This window comes from Thermobia domestica, chromosome 5 (genome assembly GCF_964235325.1).
Source record: "Thermobia domestica chromosome 5, izTheDome1.hap1.1, whole genome shotgun sequence".
NCBI classification, from domain to species: Eukaryota; Metazoa; Arthropoda; class Insecta; order Zygentoma; family Lepismatidae; genus Thermobia; species Thermobia domestica.
Window position 1 is genome coordinate 290072710 of NC_137458.1, and position 21228 is coordinate 290093937.

General features: G+C 36.2%; 1 protein-coding gene across 17 annotated transcripts in view; it reads left to right on the forward strand.

Annotated features, from left to right (window-relative positions):
• Window positions 1-21228, forward strand: part of LOC145686681 (protein argonaute-2-like) — a 212267-nt gene that overhangs the window by 163149 nt on the left and 27890 nt on the right. For all 17 annotated transcript variants that reach the window (XM_081760200.1, XM_081760204.1, XM_081760201.1 and 14 more), the window contains 3 exons: window positions 6706-6900; window positions 10143-10379; window positions 13734-13918. In XM_081760200.1, coding sequence (XP_081616326.1) covers window positions 6706-6900; window positions 10143-10379; window positions 13734-13918 — 617 coding nt within the window. The remainder of the gene's footprint in view (window positions 1-6705; window positions 6901-10142; window positions 10380-13733; window positions 13919-21228) is intronic.

Consider the following 21228-nt stretch of genomic DNA (forward strand, 5'->3'; position numbering starts at 1 on the left):
CCTAATATTAGGTGGTTGTAGGTTTTATCGGGTAAAATATCTGTTCTCCATTTCCCTAATATTAGGTGGTAAAGGTTTTACTGGGTAAAATATCTGTTATCCATTTCTCTAATATTGGGCGGTAGTAGGTTTTACCGAGTGTTTCTTTGACCTTGAGTAAGACTTGGAGGGGTGATAGACGATGACAAATGAAGCAGTTTGAGATGAATAGCCATTCTCCAAAAATGCATGAATTCTGAGCTATAACTCACTGGAAATTTGTTCAAATGATACAAAAATATCCATAACCGGAGAACGAATTCTGATATTAAGGTCCAATCAAAGCAAATATTACAAGTGAAGCCTGTAGATTCCATTAATGTAAAAATGGACGGGGACAGAGGGTGGCGTAAGTGTAATAGTACAGAAAAGTAGGATATTTCTATAGTCCTCTACGAAATTACGATGAAAAGGCATACACTGTAATTGTTTCAATCAGAAACGTAAACAATATTGTGACCAGGCTTCATCTGTAGGCAGTACACAGGCATGAAATTCAGGGTCTGCCAAAGCACTGCACTAACCATTCAGTTAGGAAACACGGGATTTAAAGGAAGCGGTACTTAGGCTTTGTACTCTCTGTGGATAATAGAGGTATAGTTGCTGTTCATGTTGTACTTTTCAAACAGTGCGTCCAATACATTTCCTGTGCGTCCAATACATTTCCTGTATATCTTACTTCTGGAGAAATAGCCTGTGTACCCAGTGTAGCTTTACTTGCGTCCAATACTTTTTTTTTTTTTTTTTTAAGCATTATTTCTGAAGAAAAGCCTGTGTGCCAATGTATCTAGTGTAGCTTTCGTCGCATTCAATACATTTCTTGTATCTCTTATTTTTCGTTTGTATCTTGACTTTCCTGTGAAACATCATATTTAAAATCATATTGTGTGAAGCATTTAGCGTACTTTCTCCATCGCTTTTATCTGAATTTAAATTTGCATTTAAGAGCTTTGTTGTTGACACCTTTGTATTTGAATGTTGCATTTGACACTTTTGATACCGTTTTGATCTAGTACTTACATTTTAATCTGATGGCTCTTACACTTGAATTTTGTATTGCGAACAGGAAAATCAGTATTGTTTACTATCAGTATTGTTTGTTTTCACTTGAATTGACTTCATACTGGCATGGTTTTGTGCAGATCACTGTTAGTAGTCTGTTTTCGTTTTATAATGTCACTCTAGGCTGAACCGCTTGCATGTTGGTTTGAGATTGAACTGTACCACTAGCACACATGTTGATATTGTTCCTGATATACACTTCTTGGTTCAGAATCTCAGCGATCCCGCGTAGTGATGAGTTTCTTGTTGTAACTTTCAAAACTCCATTCATATTATGTTGGTAGTAAGTTGGACCGAAAAATAAATAAATAACGTCAGTATGACCGCCTATGTAAGTTACATATGACCAGTTAACTAAATAGCGTTTCCCCCCTTTAGTATCGGAGAGCCAAGTTCGATTTTCGGTCAGAGATATTACGTTTTGGATCTCGTGTTAAGCTACAAATCCATTCTTACACAAAGGCTAATCCGTCTCGAGCAGAACAAATTGAAGTTATTGCTGACCTAAGATATTTCACTTTTCTACAAACGAGCATGCTCGATGTGATAGCCACCGGTATGAACCATTGCATGACATTGCAATTTCCACTCCAACTGACTTCGTTGCAGCTCCACCAGAAGTATATTGTTCCACACTTGCTTCCAGGTTTCTCAGAGCCATTTATCGTGCGAATCTGACGTGAACCCGTTTTAGAAGTCAATAAGTATAGTAATCCATTAACATGAATACCAGCAGAAACTACCATGTATCGGTAAAATGCTAACGAAGTTTTGACCGTATGACTTCGCAGATTTGTCCTGATCCACACGATGAGTGTTGTCGCCACACAATATTGGTATTTCATCTATGTAAACTGGAGATAGGACACGTTCTTGGTAATAAGTAGCTTTGATTTTCACATTTTTTTCAATCTTACGAACCTTTAACTTCCCTCTGTAGCAAACGCCAGTAGGAACCATAGAGCATTTCGAGAAACTCCCTTTGCGTTGATGCACAAAGTCACATCGGTCTGATCCATCAACACATCTATAGGTGATGGCCCGAACCTTTTCCAGTCACTTAGGTAGATTCATGCTTCGTCCATTGTCACAATAAATTTCCAGAGCGATCACGAGTTGGGTGGCGCTCATACAACCTACTACCTTCGCTCTTTCGCTCCGCGATATGCCGTAGTGTGCACGCCAGCCTCACAGATAGTGTACAGCCTCAATTTGTGATGGATTGTTACAGATCGATGATTAGGCAATATTCAATCGATTGGCTGTGGCGGTGTGTGGCTGGTATTACAGATCTCACAGGTTGCAATATCCCAGATCTCCGTTATCACAAGTCCTGTAAGTTTCATTGGAATCTTCTATGGGTGTAATTTAACTGATGATGTGAGTCGTATAGAAGGCTGTTATTCATAACTAGAGAGCGGCAGAATATGAAATTTCATATTTTAAACTTTGCTTGTAGGGCTATAGGAGGAAAGATCTTGATGTTTTGTGGTACGTCGAATCGAAACAGCATGTTTTTAAAATTTCATATATCATAATATTTCGACAAAATAATCTGCATGTGTTGTATGCTTGAACTGATCGCTAACTTCGTTGAACTCAGTGACCTTTTATCACCTTCAGGTTAAGCGCACTACTCCTTTTCCATAGAGTAGAGTAGATTTTTTTCAGATAAATAGGGATAAACCAAAACGCATCTCCCAGTTGTACCTGATGGTAGAGGGAGCTCCACTAGCGAGTGAGATCTACTGGCAACGGAACATTTTAAGGGAAGCTTACACACTCCATTTGGTGCCAGGAGACGTCCTGATGTCGTAAGGTACAGTCTGCAGCAAGAAACAAGTTCATTATGAAACGACGAAGTCTTTTGCTCCAAAATAAGTGTGCAGGGGAGGACGCCGAGGTTTCTCCTGGCGTGATTCGTGCCACTTAGACGTTATATTGATTCCTGCGCTGTTAGGCGTAGTTTCACAATAAACTTACATGCTCATGTTGCAGGTTTTTAGCTGCGGGCTGTATCGAAACTCACAGAAAAACAACATGCCAAAGTCCAACTCATGATCTGGGAAATTCCTGGAAGCCAGGGGCGCGATTACAATCCTAACCCTGGTTACCAAGTGCCCACGTTTGTTTTCTATCGTGGATGAAGAGTCTCCCTTCTTAAAGTGTTGAGTATTCGATATCTTAAAACTGATCTGTAGGTCCTCAGGCGTGTAATGATTCCACGTTCCAGAAGATACCTGCTTAGCACAAGTAACCCTTCCAAAGAAGGGTAATAAGATGCACCCATAGGATAATGAGGTATGCCGCAATGACTCTTAAATTTATTTCCCAGTGGCACCTACTGTTGGAACGAATTCCTCTAGCGAATGGAGTCTATCGACATCTCCGGTGTCAATGCCTGAACCTTAAGGCAAGTTCCCCTTTCCCTTCTGTTGCCAGTGCCCATCAGAGTTCCAAAACTCACGATATGAGCACAACCTGGCAAGAATCCAACCGATTTCTGGGGTCCACGCGTAACCAGAGGGAGCTAAACCCCAGCCATATCTCAGTTATGTTCAAAATATGTGCTAAGGTACCATGCGTACCAGACTCAAGGACACGTTCTAGTTGTCCGTTTGGAGAACGGGACGTACCTCTCCTCCCATGATAGGATTGACACAACCCTGGCTACCTTAGTCTTTTCTGCTAAGGTACCACGTATACTCCTAGACCCAATGGTACGTGTTAGTTGCCCATTTTAAAAATGGGAGAAGCTTCTCCTCCCCTGTAAGATCGGCAGAGACCTGTCCATTTTCGGGAACCCCTGCCTACCTCAATTTTACGTGCTATTGAGGTACTATGTACTCTCCCGGACCAATAGCACGTTCTAAATAACCGCTTGGGAGAAGGGATGAGATTCTCCTTCCCTGGCAGATTGTTCTTTCCTGAGAATAGCTTCCTGTGTGAGGAATAGTAAAATCAATCCTACAGGAAAATTTCCTCTATCCCCATATGAAGCACCTACTATCATGAAGAGAGAGTTCATGTTGATAGAGATGCACCTACTGATTTCTAAACATGGTCTTGGAACCGTTTGTTGAACATTCCCAAGCTTGTATCCCTTGTTTTGTTGTTTGTTATTGTATTCTTTAAGGTATAGTGTATATATGAACAACACCAATTGTTAATAATAATTATTATTATCAAGTATTCTGTCTTTCGGCAGGTCCTGGGACTAATAAGGGTTTTTAGATTTGGGCCTGAAAATGTTTCATCCACTTTTCTCGATCTTCAGCTTCCTCTTCTTTTAACTCCCAATCTTTCAAATCATCGATCAGCTGTGTTCTTCCTATTCCTCGCTTCCCTTCCATCTTTCCTTCTATGGCGGTGTGAAGAAGACAATTTTTTCGCAAGATGTGTTCATTCCAATTGGCCTTTCTACGAACTATGATGGCTAGAAGTGTCCTCTTCTTCTATCCGTTTTGAAACATCTTCGTTTGTTGCTCTCTCTGTCCATTTTATCTTCTCCATCTTCCTCCAACACTACATTTCGAAGCTCTCTATATATTTCTTCTCTAACTTCCATAATGTCCAAGTCTCTGAACCATACAGTCCGATGCTCCATATATAGCACTTGACCAACTTCTTCTTAAGTCCAATATTGAGCCTGCTAGTTAAGAGTGATCGTTTCTTGTTGAATGCTTCTTTAGCTATGGTAATTCTTGACCTGATCTCTTTGGTGCAGTAAGCGTCTCTCGTCAAAATACTTCCCAGATACTTGGAATTATCAACCTCTTCAAGTTCTCTTTGTTCTATTCTATGTTTAATGAAGGAAGCAATTGTTAATATAGCAAATAAAATAGAAACCTTTATACTCAGAAATCACGTAGTACTTTCGAAATACACTAGCCTCATCGTCAACTTACTTATGACTGAAAAGGTTATGAAGGTAGAAGCATGTAGAAAAGATGAAAGGGGTAAAAAGTGATTCGATGAAGACATACACTTCACGTTACAATATATAGGATATTGATATTATGTTACGATGGTTCATGTGTCATTATTAATCGTAATGCTAATTATGATTGTAAGCTTTTATTATCGTAAGTTTTTAAAAGGCTAACGAATACGTGACATAAATATAAAGTGATATATACATATATGGTTCATCTCTTCAAAAATATATAATTGAAATTTCATATTTTTCTTATCTTGGAGTTGAGTTGATTTTGAGTTTAACATCCCTTTTAGCAGCATGGCTATATGAGATGTGGACCTACTGATTAATGTGGAATCGGAACCACATAAGCTCCCGCCAAGAATCGAACCCGGGTCTTCCACGCCAAAGGCACGTACCCTAACCGCTTAGCCACGGATGAGCTCTTTTCTTATTTTGGACTTCCAATTTTCATACTTCCTTATTTTTTTTCTTTCTATTTTGCCTCTCTTTAATGTTAACAGTTAACAGTGATCCATTCTACCATGAAGATATTGTTCCGACACTGTTTTGCTATGTGAAAAATGCTAAGTTTGCATGGGAAAGAACCATGACATACCCAAAAGCTACTTTTTTCGGTGGCGTAAGACTAATATACGTTTGCGCTCAGTTTTGTTGCTCTGTAAAACCAGGTTTGACAGATTTCGTTTTCTGCATCTTGTTTCGATAGAAACGAATTATCCTCTGTGTAACTTCCGTGACGTTAAACTCGAAACAGTCAGACTCAGGATTTCTGATTACGAAACATAAATATCAACCTTGACGTTAATAGTTTTATATCAGAAGAGAAAAATTAGAATTGAAAATCAGTAACAGGTTAGAAACATACACATATTCCTAGGTAATCATTGATTCAATATTTCAGCGTTTCCCAACCGGTGTGCCGTGAATGGGCTGCTGGTGTGCCGCAAGGAATCGAAAAAAAGTATTAATTTTATAGCAATCAAATTGCAAAACATAGGGGAAAATGTATATTTGTATTTCACATTACTATGAATCTACGATTTTAAGTTTCATACCAGGTTGAAACAAAAATGGTTATCATTGTTATGACCATTATTGCTTCTTTATTGTTGCAGACTATTTCGTAACTTGAAAATTTAAAATATCATTCAATCCTTTTGACAAATTACCTACATTTGTGTTTTAAAAGTAAAAGAGATTTGTTTGTTCGTTCGTTATTTAGTGATCTTCTTCTTAGTAAAAGGTTGGATACAGTTTTTAAAAAGAAATCGTATTTTTAAAAACCTGAGTCTAATATTTCATTGCAATTGTTCTCTATTTTTAAATTAGAATGAAAAATAAGCATAATGATTTATTACGGGGAAAAAACAGTGATCGAGCTTTCTTCTGAGTAAGAAGGAGATCAATAATCGCAGAAAAAATACCACTGTGTTTTATATTTACAAATAATAATATCTATAAGTGTGCCGCGAGAATCCAAATAACACCCGTTAGTGTGCCGCAAGTTGAAAAAGGTTCGGAAACGCTGCGATATTTTATAAAGTAACTAGTACTGGGTGCTGCATTTATTTAGCAGCCAATGTAATTATATTGTTAGGGATTTCTTGAAATTCTAGTAGAATGTTGCATCACGCTGACCATATATTTAAAACTTTTTCCAGGTAGCTGCAAGTCATGATCCTAAAGCATTTAAATATGGAGTAAAATGGAGACTTCAACCCCCGAAAGTGGAAATCATTGAAGATCTGCAAAACATGATGCGCGAGCTTTTACTATTCTTCTTTAGGCAAACAAAACTAAAACCAGAGAAATTGATATTCTATCGTGACGGTGTCAGCGAAGGGCAATTTGGGCAGGTAGATTAATTTTATTTCATACTTGTCTACTTTAGAGTTTACGGAGAATTTAAAAACAGTAAGAAACTTCCAGATTTCTCGCTTTCTTACCTTGAAAATTTTGTATTTTTACTATAAGTGACAACTTTTGTATACTAAGTTCCACTTGGAATTCTTATATCCACATTTTCATTTTAAACTTTTCGTGTCATGGTTGGCGAGTACATGTCAAATCCAAAATTTGGAAAGTAATAATAGAAAGATTTTTAAAGTGGAATTCTTGTTATTTTGTGTTTTAATTTTAAACAGTTGTGTAATGTATATGTATTACATTTGTCATCTGAACTATCACTACACTAACAAGGAAACATTTTCTAGTGTCACACGAAATGTAGAACGAGACTATGGTCAATCGATTTGTGTTAGTGAGCAAGAAAATCCATAGGCGGGAAAAACCCTCGATCGCAACCGTTCCGTACTTGTGGGGGGAAGAGTAGAGGCACTGGCAACAGCACATTGTGGATAATGAAAAGAAATATGGAGCAAATTCGATGAAATCTATGCGTAGAAGCACTTATACTACAATGTGACATTATATTCGACAATAATCTGACAAATGAGGGCAGAGACGTAGCACATAACGACGGAGGAGGGGGCGGGTAAGCGCAAGGAAAAATGGTTATATAATTGAGGAAAACGGAGAAGCAAGGCGTCAGGGGAATAGTATAGTAATAATACATGGTCAAGTAATCAATCGCAAACTATAGACAGCTTAGACGACACCGTGAAGCAGAAATGGAAGAAAGAGAGCTATGGAATGGATTGTTCGTAGGGTCTGGACCCCCTCCCCCCTCGTAAGGTCCGATGTGTATAGATTGTTGTATACATTTAGGCATTTATTTTCATATGTTTATGATGATGATAATGATGATGATGCCATAAAAGTAAGACAACAATGTGTGTGAATGCACAGCAAACTCCAATACACCACTATACATTGAAAGATCCGTTGTCCCCTTGCCTTTGTACTCTCTACCGATGTACTTGAGCATGTCCATGATACATTACTATGCTATTCTCTCAAATCCGGCTCGTATGTGTTCATACCTTCTGTGGAACTTTTCCCCTACGCTATACTCCACGCTACCCGCCCCCCTCCTCTGTCGTTACGTGTTATGCCTCTGCCCTAACTTGTCAGAGTATTGTCGGAATGTAATGTCACATTGTAGTATATTTTTAACTGCGCTTCTGTGCATATTTTCACCGAACTCGCACCATATTTCGTCTCATTATCCACAACGTGTTGGTTGTTGGCAGTGCTCCTACTCTTCCCCCCATAAGTACGGAACGGTTGCGATCGAGGGTTTTTCCCGCCTATGGATTTTCGTGTTCACTAACACAAATCGATTGACCATAGTCTCGTTCTACATTTCGTGTGACACCAGAAAAAGTTTCCTTGTCAGTGTAATTGCATCTTATCAAGAAAGGACAGAAAAACTTATATTCTTTTTTACTTCTATCAAGGGTCCTTTTTAACAAGTAGATATTGATCCTAGTCTCTTGCAATTTTTAAGGGGCCGTGGTGACTCAGTAATAGAGCGTTCACCTCTGGTGCCTGGGATCCCTGATTCGATTCTAGCTCGTGCCAAGTGAACTTTGTGGTGAACAAACACTGTGTGCGTGCGTTTTCTCGGAGTTCCCCCGTTACCTCCCACTTTCTTCATTCCACCATTTCATTCATTTCTCATTATCACCGTCTCCTTTAGCCTAGTCGGCATAACCGTGGGATGCAAAACTTAACTTTCATTTCATTTCTTGCAGTTGTTAAGTGTTGTGTATATATATATATATATATCAGCCTTTTTTCAGATTTTGACTTTTGCCTAGCAAAATGCAAAACAAATTTCAATTTAAATTGCAATTTGTAAGTTTTGTATCACTCTCGGCAGCCAAGATGATGATGATGATGATCATCATCATCATCATTATCATCATCATCTTCTTCTTCTTCTTCATCATCATCATCATCATCATTATTATTATTATTATTATTATTATTATTATTATTATTATTATTATTATTATTATTATTATTATTATTATTATTATTATTATTATTATTATTTCATACAGTGATATACAAACATTTTCTGTGCATCACAAACGAGTTTAACATCAATTATACTTTTTAAAAAGTTTTAACTTTGACGTTCTACAGATTCTTCAGGCTTGTAGCTATTCTGGAATGTGTCTCTTATTTGAAAATAATTTCGGCTTAAACTTAATTCAAAATTGAACTTCTGGAATGCACACTATGCGTGTAGCTAATAGAAAAATAAGTACGGTCAGGATTCGTTAATGGTGAATGCACATACAATCATGCTAGATATTCTCTCATAGGATAGGCGTTACCACTACTCTCTCTCTCTCTCTCTCTCTCTCTCTCTCTTTGAATGAGAAATGTGAATATGAAGAATCAAGTGAAATTTTGCATACCCGTAGTTTACATGGGAAGATCAAACTCACACAAAATTACAAATAACAAACTATTTAATATAGGACTGTATTATTGACTACACCTAATTACATGGATAGGCACACAAAACATTGTCGCTTATATGAAATGTATTTTACTTTAAACGTGTCATCTGTGCGTTGCTATTGACTAACTTTGTTCAAGCACCTGGCATCGACAGTCAGCAATCCGCTGAAGCCGGATATACTCACAGTCTTACAGATCTTAGTGACAAGTAAGAACAATGCACTATTGTCTATATGAATAGAGAAAATTGAGAACAAGTACTGCACTGAATAAAAATTATTTCAATAAACAGAAAATTGCCCCAATAACCCAATTTCACTAAAAGAAAAGTAATGTTGAATATGCTGTAAAATATGACTATTATAAATTGTGAAGATATTTCTGTAGATGATTAACTCTTGTCGGTGTTTTCCCTTTGAAGGAATACTGCTGTTCTATAATTGTTTCGAACATATGTTTTAAGTCCTTTTCTCATCTTGAGAAGGCTTTTAGAATAATGAGTCTTCGAAAGCAAAATTAATTCATATTAGAAACATATATCATGTAAATGTGATGACAATTTTCCTCCCTCTCATTATCTAATAAAACTTGAGTGAATTCTTAGTGAATTCTTAGGTGTTCAACGATAACTTAAAATCTGTCGACACTTGATTTTGCACAGTTCGGTTATAATGTCCTTTCTGAGCTCAGATATATATTTTATTTTATGTGTTTCTAATAGGTCCTTCAGGAAGAACTACCGGCAATCCGAAGAGCTTGTTCGTCTTTGGAAACAGATTACAAACCAGCTATTACGTTTCTAGTAGTTCAAAAAAGGCACCACACAAGGTTCTTTCCTTTGAGACCTGAAGATGAGGATGGTAAAAATAAGAACGTTCCTCCAGGTACGATTGTAGATACAATGATCACTCATCCACGGGACGTTGATTTCTACCTTGTGAGTCATCAAAGTATCCAGGTATGTAAGAGAAAGATTATCTCAAGTATTTTTGGTCTAAAGCATGTAATGCTCGAGCCCCTTCATTTTCTGACATACTCCATGGAACCTCGACTTAAAAATATCTCTTCTTCTGGGTAATCCAAGTTACGAATGAGATATATTTGTAAGAAATGCACGAACTTGTAAGCGAATATTTGACTTACAAGCATAAAAGATATAACAATAATTCGTAATAAAGTCATTCAAAAGCGTAATTTATACGGTTTACCAAACATTGTTAGGGTCTCAGGTGGTCAGGTCATGTAGCCAGAACAGAAGAAAGTAGGAACATTTTCAAAGTTTTGACTGGAAATCCAATCAGACAACGTCCATTAGGAACACCTAGACACAGATGGGAGGGCAGTATTAAGATGGATCTCACAGAAATAGGAACGCAAGGTAAGTAATTAGATTCAGTTGGCTAAGGACAGAAGTAAATGGAGAGCTTTTGTGAACGCGGCATTGAACCTTCGGGTTCCATAGGCCATAGAGTTAGTTAGTTTTTAGTCATTCAATATGTTTCATGTTCTATAATACCACATGTTGTTTCGGAAGATGCCTCTCCGAAAAAATCTGCTAAATATCAGGTCGTGTCTTGTAGCATGATACATACTCTTAACAGTGACATAAATGCTCCCAACAGTAACACACTTCTAATAGTGACACGCACACTTACCTCTACCTAACAGTGACATAATACTCAGAACAGTGACACCCATACTCCGGTATTCATACAAATTCTACAATGTTATTAGCGTTTAACGGGAAAAGATTGTTTAAAAAAAAAAAAAAAAAAAAAAAAAAACCTATAGCAATCGGCAGATGTCACAGAATAGAACAAAATCATATGCGTCAGTGTAAAACATTATGAGTAGTTTCCGAGAAAATTGAGAAAAACAAATTGTTTTGTAAACCTAAAAATCGATCCTGAATAAAAACCATGCCACCTATTAAGCTGAGACTCACATTGAAGTATAACTTTATGAAGCTCTTCATTGTGACACTAGGAAGACGTCAGTGCGTAGTATGGTTAATGATATATATAGCCTAAAATTATGATTAACTCTTAACCTTGAAGCTCTTCATTATGACACTAGCAAGATGGCAGTACGTAGAGTATGGTTAATGATATATAGCCCAAAATTATAAGTAACTCTGAACCTTGAAGCTCTTTATTATGACACTAGCAAGATGACAGTACGTAGTATGGTTAATGATATATAGCCCAAAATTATAAGTAACTCTGAACCTTGAAGCTCTACATTATGACACTAGCAAGATGACAGTACGTAGTATGGTTAATGATATATAGCTCAAAATTATAATTAGGCCTAACTCTTAACCTTGAAGCTCTTTATTATGACACTAGCAAGATAACAGTACGTAGTATGGTTAATGATATATAGCCCAAAATTATAAGTAACTCTGAACCTTGAAGCTCTACATTATGACACTAGCAAGATGACAGTACGTAGTATGGTTAATGATATATAGCTCAAAATTATAATTAACTCTTAACCTTGAAGCTCTTTATTATGACACTAGCAAGATAACAGTACGTAGTATGGTTAATGATATATAGCCCAAAATTATAAGTAACTCTGAACCTTGAAGCTCTACATTATGACACTAGCAAGATGGCAGTACGTAGTATGGTTAATGTATATAGTTTAAAATTATAACAGAACTCCCAGCTGTCCTATTTTCCTATTTTCTCCTATATTTTGGAAATTTGTGTTCATTTGTCCGGTATATGTCCTATATTTTAATCTTGTCCTTTATTTCGTATATTTTTCAGTGGTTGAATTATTAGAAATACGAGACAAGGTCAGTTCCAGTGATGATTTAAATTGCTACGTACTAGGAATATGCTAAATGTGTCTTAAACATTTTTTTCCGAGGGACTAGTGATTAATCCACACTATTATTTTTTTTAATTTGCTTTTTCCTATCCTTCCGCGTTCACTCTTTTTTCTTTGTTTGTTTCCTATGTGCTTATTCTTCCCCAATAAAGCTTAGCTGACGAACCTTGCCATGCTCCAGTTTCTTATAACGCAAGCTGTGTTGTCATTTTCTTTCAGCAATGTGTGCTGCAGTATTGGCTAGGCATTGAGGTGTACTGGTATTGACCAAAATATCCCAGCGCCTTCCAATATTGCTGTACATAATATGCAGCGTTCCCACGCGTCCTGGAAAACGTGGAAATAAAAGTGTGTCGTGGAAACCGCTGGAAAAGTCATGGAAAGCAGACAAATGGTGAAAGTCCGAAATGTCCTGGAAATTATTTATGAACTGGAAATATCCTGAAATTACGTTGTAGAACAGTTGTTAGAAGTGTGTATATAAAATTTGCAGAGCTATGATATGCTGTTACATTATTTATTTAAGAGGGAAATACGTTAATCAAATAATTCAATGTTTAATTAGATTCAAATATTTCATTACAGAGAAATCAGTTATCAGTCTTTTTATTTCATTAGAAAGATATGAAGTAAGGAAAAATAATGTCAAAGTGAAGTTCATCTGTAAATAAAAGAATTAAAAGGATAGTAGGAAGGTAGAGAAATAGTTAATATTTTTGCATGTATTAATTGAATTTACGAATTCAAAATTATGTATGAATAAACCAAACCAAACTGTCCTATATGTTTTCGATGTGCTGCTGGGAGGCCTGTTATAATTTACTCTTAACTTTGATGCTCTTCATTATGACACTAGCAAGATGACAGTACGTAGTATGGTTAATGATATATAGTCCAAAATTATAAGTAACTCTTAACCTTGAAGCTCTTCATTATGATACTAATAAAATGACAGTACGTAATATGGTTAATGTGATATATCCCAAAATTATGATTAACTCTTCCATTTCTGGTTAACCAAAATATGACCCTTAATAGTATGTCGTCCATTGCCAATAATAGTTAATAGTTTTGTCGAACAAGTTATTAATAGCTATATTTTATACTCTGTATCTTTTTTAAAAAAATCAAATATCAGATCGTGTCTTCTTACAGTGACACATACTCCTAATTATATTTAGAACAGTCATCTCGGTTCAGTTCGTTAATGGGGTCAGTCCATTGAACATAATGGTTACAGATAATGGTGGCTATCGATAGTTCATATCCTATGCATGTAAGCTTTTCAATAGAGAGCTAGAGCGATTATCTTGCCCGAGTTCATTAATAAAGTAAATTCATTAACATCCTAACGGGTAACGGTGACTTTAAAGGTAACTATCTATGTCCTACATATAAATATTTCGCGTGATCCTCTCTACTGTCTTTACCAGAATTTAATATTATTAACATTCCTATTATTATTCTACAGGGTGTGAGTCGGCCTACCAAGTATAGACTGCTATGGGATGACAATAACATGACTGAGGATGATGTTGAGCAACTGACGTACTATCTGTGTCATATGTATTCAAGATGCACGAGGAGCGTATCATACCCTGCACCTACGTATTATGCTCACTTAGCTGCATACAGAGCAAGACTGTATTTGGAAGGGTAAGTGTTTGTTTCAGCGGATCTGAAGTTGATATTGTCAGAGAGTAATGTACTTCAATTGGTGGCAACGATTTTTGGAATTAATAGTACTACTTTTACTTTAGTAAAGATTCCACTCTTTCGACCTGTAATGACTTATTATTTCGATTGGCATTTCACTTTTGGCTCATATAAATTTGTTTATGTCTCGTTCAGCGTATTAATATTTATTTATTTATCTTTGAACTTAAACAGGGATAAATCCCGAATTATAGAAATCTTACATAAATTAAAATACATTATTTCATGTTCTACAGAAAACAAAAAAACAATAAAAATAAAAATGAAGGAAACAAAGGTAATCATAAAAAAGAAAAGAAAAAACAAAAATGTGACCGGTCAACACTACATTATAATATTTTCAATTTCTTCATTTTACAACCGCAATAATAACAACACGACCGGTATTTTCATTTTGTATATATATTCAGTGCCGGATTTACGTATAAGCTAAACAAGCTATAGCTTAGGGTCCCCTCTCTTGGGGGGGCCCAAAAATTAAAGGAAAAAATTGAATGTACATTTCCAAAATACATACAAGAAAAACAAATGAAATAAAATTTACATATAGCAACAGTGTTTCGTGTTGTGTAGGCTTCTATGATGTAAGTAATGGGGCCACTTCTGCTAGTCTGCTTCATAAAATATCACTAACTTCTTCATTTCTGTATATAGGGTGCTTACGTTCATGTAGGTACATAAAGGACCCCATTACGTTCAGTAGCTTAGGGCTCCGCCAAACCTAAATCCAGCTCTGTGTATATTCTTTTAATATTTTTACAAACTTTGCTAAATTAATACTGAAATCGAATTCTCCATGCTTATCAACTAATTTATTATACGTCTTGCACATTCTATAAAACAACGAGTTTTGTAAAGAAACAGTTCTAGGTATATTATTTGATAATAAATCTCTTGATCTCAAATTGCATTGTCTAACATTAAACTTTTTTAAAGAAAACCAACGTTATCTGTTATTCCATTTATTGACATATATAAAAATATCTAATCCAAAATTTCACGTCTATCAGTCAATGATATACAATTAAATTATTTTAATAATTCTACGTATGGAATTCTTTTATCTAAAGCCGATTCATGATATCTCTTCTAATAGAGATATCATAAGAACTTCTTTTGAATATTTTCTTATTGCTTTGATAGGATTTGAAATTTGGTAACCAAATTATTTATGCATATTCCAATTTATTTCTTATTAAATCGTTAAACAATAATTTAATAGAATATGTATCCGTCAAACTGTGTGTGTTTTTAATCACAAAACTCAATGTCTTGTATGCTTCTGCTAGTATATTATCTACGTGCTTCGCAAACGCATATTGTATGTAAACACAACGCCCATATTTTACTTTCATATTTTCTGGTTATCTCAAAATTACTAATATCATATTTAACATTGTTAATACATTTACAATTAGAATATGATGTATAATGGCATTTATTTTGATTTAATTTTAATGAATTTTCTACATTACATTGAAATACAGAATCTACATTATGTGTGGCCTTTGCTTTTCAATGTCAGTTGTCACTTGTTTGTACAACTTAAAGTCATCAGCATATAATATACATTTTGAATAGTTTATTTTCATGGATAAACAATTTATATAAATTAAAAGAAAGAGGGGACCCAAATTTGATCCCTGTGGAACTCCTCAATTATATTATAAAAATATGATTGAGTTTGCCTGTATACTACATATTGTTTTCTTCGGCTAAGGTAAGATACGATTAACCTTAAAAATGTTATATTCAGCCCAAATATTGACAGTTTTTCCAGCAGTATATCATGATTAATTTTATCAATATCAAAAGCCTTACAGAAGTTCAAGTAGATAGTATCTACTCTTTTAAATTTATCCATTGCATCAAATATATCTGAGTAAAGTTTACTAAGTTAGTTAATATCGACCTATTCTTTAAAAATCCATGCTGATTTATATATATATATATATATATATATATATATATATATATACAGCTCTTTATGTGAGTGAAAATAGGAGAATACAATGTGAATTCTAATACTTTCGTAGGAGCACAAATAATTGAAACCGGTCTATAATTTTCCACCTTTGAATCATCTCCACCTTTAAATATAGGTATAACTCTCGATATTGTTCATATAACTGGAAATACCTGTTTCCTTATAATTAAATTATATAAAGTACATAAAAGGTACCTGAAAACTTCAACATACTTTGACTGCATACGGAGGTATACCATCGATATTGCAAGATATTTTTCGTTTCAATTTCTTTATAGCCCGACAATATTCATTTTCGTTTATTGTTTCCAATGTTAAAGTGTATACAATTGCACATCTGCAATATCTCTGTAATTATATGTCGGTACATTATTAGCATACACTGAATTAAAGTAAGTTGCAAAACTATCCGATATTGTCTTATTCTTACTATATTCTATTCTATCGAATGCCGTAACCCATTCTATTCCATAGTTCATTTTGCTAATTTTCTTACTTTTTATATAATTCCAAAATGACTTCATATTGTTTTTTATACACAATTCAGTATTTTTTGTAAGCTATATCAATAATATATTTTACTTTTTTTTCTAAATTCTTTAATTTTTTCAGTTATACATAAAGTTCTTTTTATGTTTTCGATAATCATTCTTTAGTTTTATATTTTAATTATTTCCTTTGAAAACCAACATGGATACTTTTTATTTATATAAGATCTACTTTTAGGAACATTACTTTCAAATATCTTATGTACAGGTGAATAAAAATAGTTACTAGCATCATTAACATCATCAGTTTTATCTAATTCACTCCAATCAGCTTTACTAAATTCTTCATACAACTTTATAAAATTCGCTCTCTTAAAATCATAATATGCTACTATTTCATCCATGACATACTTTTCTACTATTTTAGACGTTACTGTTAATACGAGGGTCATTCGGAAAGTAAAGAACGTTTTGCGCTAGCGCGTGCGGGTGTTCCCCACCCCCGCTGCCGCTGGGTTATTGACCTGGGCATGCTTTAGCCTCAGTCTGGCACCAGCTGCGATCCGATACGTCCGTTATTGCTTCGCTGTGCGACTGTAAAATCTGCGATACAATTACTGATCCCGCCAAGTGTGAGGTTCGTAGTGTGATAAGATTTTTGAATGCAAGAAAAGTGCGTCCGATAGAAATTTATAGACAAATCACTGAGGTGTATGGAAATGTAATGAATGAAGCATCAGTTCGTAAGTGGTGCATTATGTTTAATGACGGACGGACGAATGTGCACGATGAGGAACGCTCGGGCCGGCCTTCTGTTGTGACTGACGAACTCAAAGGAAGAATTGAGCGGAAAATTCAAGAGGATAGGCGATACACTATTGATGGGCTGCACGAATTCTTTCCTGAAATTTCAAGAACTTAAGGAAGCTGTTAGTGATTGGTTCAACAGTTTGGCGGCAACTGTGTATGCCGAAGGCATAAAAAAACTTGTACCACGGTATGACAAGTGTTTAAATTTACACCGCGACTATGTCGAAAAGTAAACTTAAGTATCACATAGTATGTAACACAAATTTCGCCTTTGTATATCAGTTATTAAAGTGTTTATACAAAAACGTTCTTTATTTTCCGAATGACCCTCGTATTAACGCCGGATAATGTATATCGGAATTTACAAGGCAGTTATCTTCTTTTTATACTTAAGTGTTTGAACTGATACTTGTGAGGACTAAGTCCAAAGTTTTTCTATTTTCATTACGTACATTATTTTTTGACGCTAAATTGTATAAATTTTTTTTAAAAAATGTGTAAGTTGTATAACATATATTCCCATTCGCTAATTTATAGTCCTCTCCAGTAATTTGAGATAAATTACAATCTCGAATAATAAAAATAGTATCGTGGTGAAAACTATTAATTTCTTCACAAATCCTATAAAACTCATTATAGCGTTCAATCTTTGACAAAGGAATAAATAAACAGTTATAAACCAATTTAAACACTTTTCCATTTAAATATATTTTCACAATTAATAAATCAATATCTGTAGTATGGGCTACTTGTTTTTTTTTTTTTTTTTTTTTTTAACTAATTGTTAGATAACGGCTATAATAACATCCCCCTCCGGCTCAGTACCATATCTATCATAGCGATATACTTTATAGTAATCACCAAATAATTCAGCATTATGTACGCCTTCTTTAAACCATGTTTCATTCAAAATAATAATGTCATATTCTAAAAAAAACATATTATGTTAAAAGATTTGTCCTAGACTCATCTAATTTTGTGTTCAACCCTCTCACATTTTGATAATAAATAGTTAAGGATCTCGTCTCGCTCATCATTTACATTTGCTTCGAGATTTCTCCCATTGATTTTAAAATAATGGCATCTCAATCGTCTTGTCTTTTTCTTAATTTTATTCTTCCTGAAACATCCACTCATAGATATTCGTAGTTCTTTATAAGACAACTTTTCCTTCGGGTTCAAAGCGCTCCTTGTGGGCTCGAGCATCATTGTACAGAAGGTCGATCCGCGTATATGTGTCCAATTTTGAAATAGCACTAATCTTATGAAAATCCATGGGACCACCATCGGTTGGCCTCAATGTGATGGCCTTGTGTTCTGGCAATAGCCCTGCACCGTAACTTCCACTGTAGAAGACTACGACGAAGTACAGGAAGTGGAATCTTCTCCCATTCCTCCCGGCAGGCTTTCCACAGGCCCCCGAGAGTAGTGACACGACGAGAAGAAAGTGCCCTTTTCAGTAGACCACACCCGCAGAAATCCATGGGACTAGCGTCTGGTGATTTCACTGGTATATCATGAAATGGAATAGCACGAATACCGGTGTCTGTCTCCATCTGCTTCAGAAAGTTCTGGGTAGAACGAGATGTATGTGAGGAGGCCTTATTCATATGCAGAGACACTTGCTTTATGGCATGCCCATACAAACGAGGCAGATCTTCTGTATAAATTGGGGTCAGTATATGTTGCTGAAAGAATGCCGAGTTGATTTTACAGTTTTTAGGGACCTGACGAATTGTTAACTTACCCTGATAAGAGTAACCGGCGACAACCATAAATCCTTTGGAGAAAGTTGCTTTGCAATGAGGATGAACGCAGGACGGCTTTTTGTATCTCGCGAAGTGTAAGTTATCGAGCGAATTTTGCCACAATCTGATAGATACACCCATGCTTCATCTAGTATGGCCACAAACTTCCACTTTTCCCCAGATAGATGGCGTTCAAAGAGGCGTCTACTGTTGGTCTTTCTCTCACGGCGATGGACCGCACTTGGTAATGTCCATGACTTTTAAAGACCCTCCGGAGGTTTAATTTCCCACTCAGGGCGCGGTTAACAGTTGACTGTGGTATGTGGAGTCGAGCTGCCATCACACGTTGCGGAGAGGAATTTTCTTGTAAGGTCATTCGCCGCAACTTCTGAGCTACTTGTGGAGTCACTGTGGTACACGCTCGCTTCCTCGACCCCTTAGTGAGCGAATGCTTACCTGGTATGTCTTCTTTTCTATACTGCTTGATTATGTTCTTGATAGTCGTCGAACCCAATGCACAACCATTTTCTTTGCACTGCTTTTGAGTTTTAGAAACCGAATATTTGGCGTGGAAAAGTCCAATTACGTAGCCCTTCCAAAAACGGTTCACCTTTGGAGCCATGATGCACACGATACACAGTTTCGCTTGGCAGACGATAGAATGGACCTCCAGGTATAGCACACGCGTTTAACCACTTGGTTTGGTCGCTTCTGTGGTCACGGGTACGGGTGTAAAATTGGACTCATATACGCGGATCGACCTTCTGTATCATTTCCATTTGTGTAAAATAGTGCGAAACCCATTGTGATGTAATTTATCTCATACCCAGGTGTTCCTTCAGAGTATCAAGCACAATCTTACGCGCCACATGTCTGTCTCGAGCAACACACAACAGCTTGCACTTCCTCTTCGCTGCACGATGGCTCAGTGATAGAGCGCTTACCTCTGTTGCGTGGAATCCCTGGTTCGATCCTCTGCCAAGTAAGTTTGTGGTGGACAACATCGTGTCCGTGGGTTTTCTCGGGGTACTCCCGTTTCCTTCCACATTATCGTTCCATCAATTATTCTATCATCATTCACTTGCCCTTATCATTCGTCTTCCTTAGCCTAAAGGGTAAAATCATAGGACGTTAAATTGAAAAATGTCATTGAAAAATGTCTTCACTAACATTAAGTGATCCAGGCGAGGCAAGTTTCACACACTTCGGTGATGCTCATGAAAGACATTGTGCCACCGTTTTATAAGGCAACGTATGAGACACCTCACGACGACTTCGATGACATTTTGTGTACAGCTTAAAACACATTCCATGTTTGTGCAGTTTTGCTCTTCCTGTTTTGATAACGTCTTGAACATCTTAGCGATACAATTTTAGACTATCAACTCACATTCTGTTTTTCTCGCCTTGATGCATGTACATAATGTTGGAAGAGAGAGTCCATTTACTGAGAGATTGGTGAAGTAACGAACTAATTTGTGGTACAAGCTAAACTCCAACAACAGCCACCACGTCACCGTCGATCATGCTTGATGTTGTGGCCACTTGGATGGGCCATTTCATTACATTACAGTTCCCACTGCGGCAGACTTCGTTGCAGCTATACCAATGATGTATTGTCTCACACTTCCTTAAAAGCTTTCTAGAGGTCATTTACCGTGCGAATCCGACGTGATGAAAGACGACGTTTGGAAAGTCCAGTGCACAGTTATCCGTGGAAACATCTGGACTCCTCACATGAATATTCGAACAAAATAGCGTGGACACCAATTATAGCTGTCATGTGTCGGTAGAAGACCAGCGATGTTTAGGCGAAGTAACTTGAAGCTTTGTCCTGGTGCAATTCCGCATGATGAGTATCGTCGTCGTATAATGCTGTATATGCTGATATTTCATTTGTGTAAATTGGGGGATAGGGCATGCTTTTACTAATAAGCAACAGTGATTTTGACAGTTTTTCGACCGTACGAATTTTGACCTTTCATCTCTAGCAAAAACTAGTAACAGTCATATAAACTTTCGAAAAACTTCATATTAACGCACAAAGTTACATCAGTCTTTTTGAATTAAACCTCTATAATGTTTAACTTTTTCATAAAACGTTAATTCAAATTTTTCCACTTTTACTGAGGTAGATCTGTGCTTCGTTCTTTGTCACAACAAATTTTCAGCGGTCAGAAACTAGGTGGTGCTCGTACAGTCTTTTGCTTTTGCTGT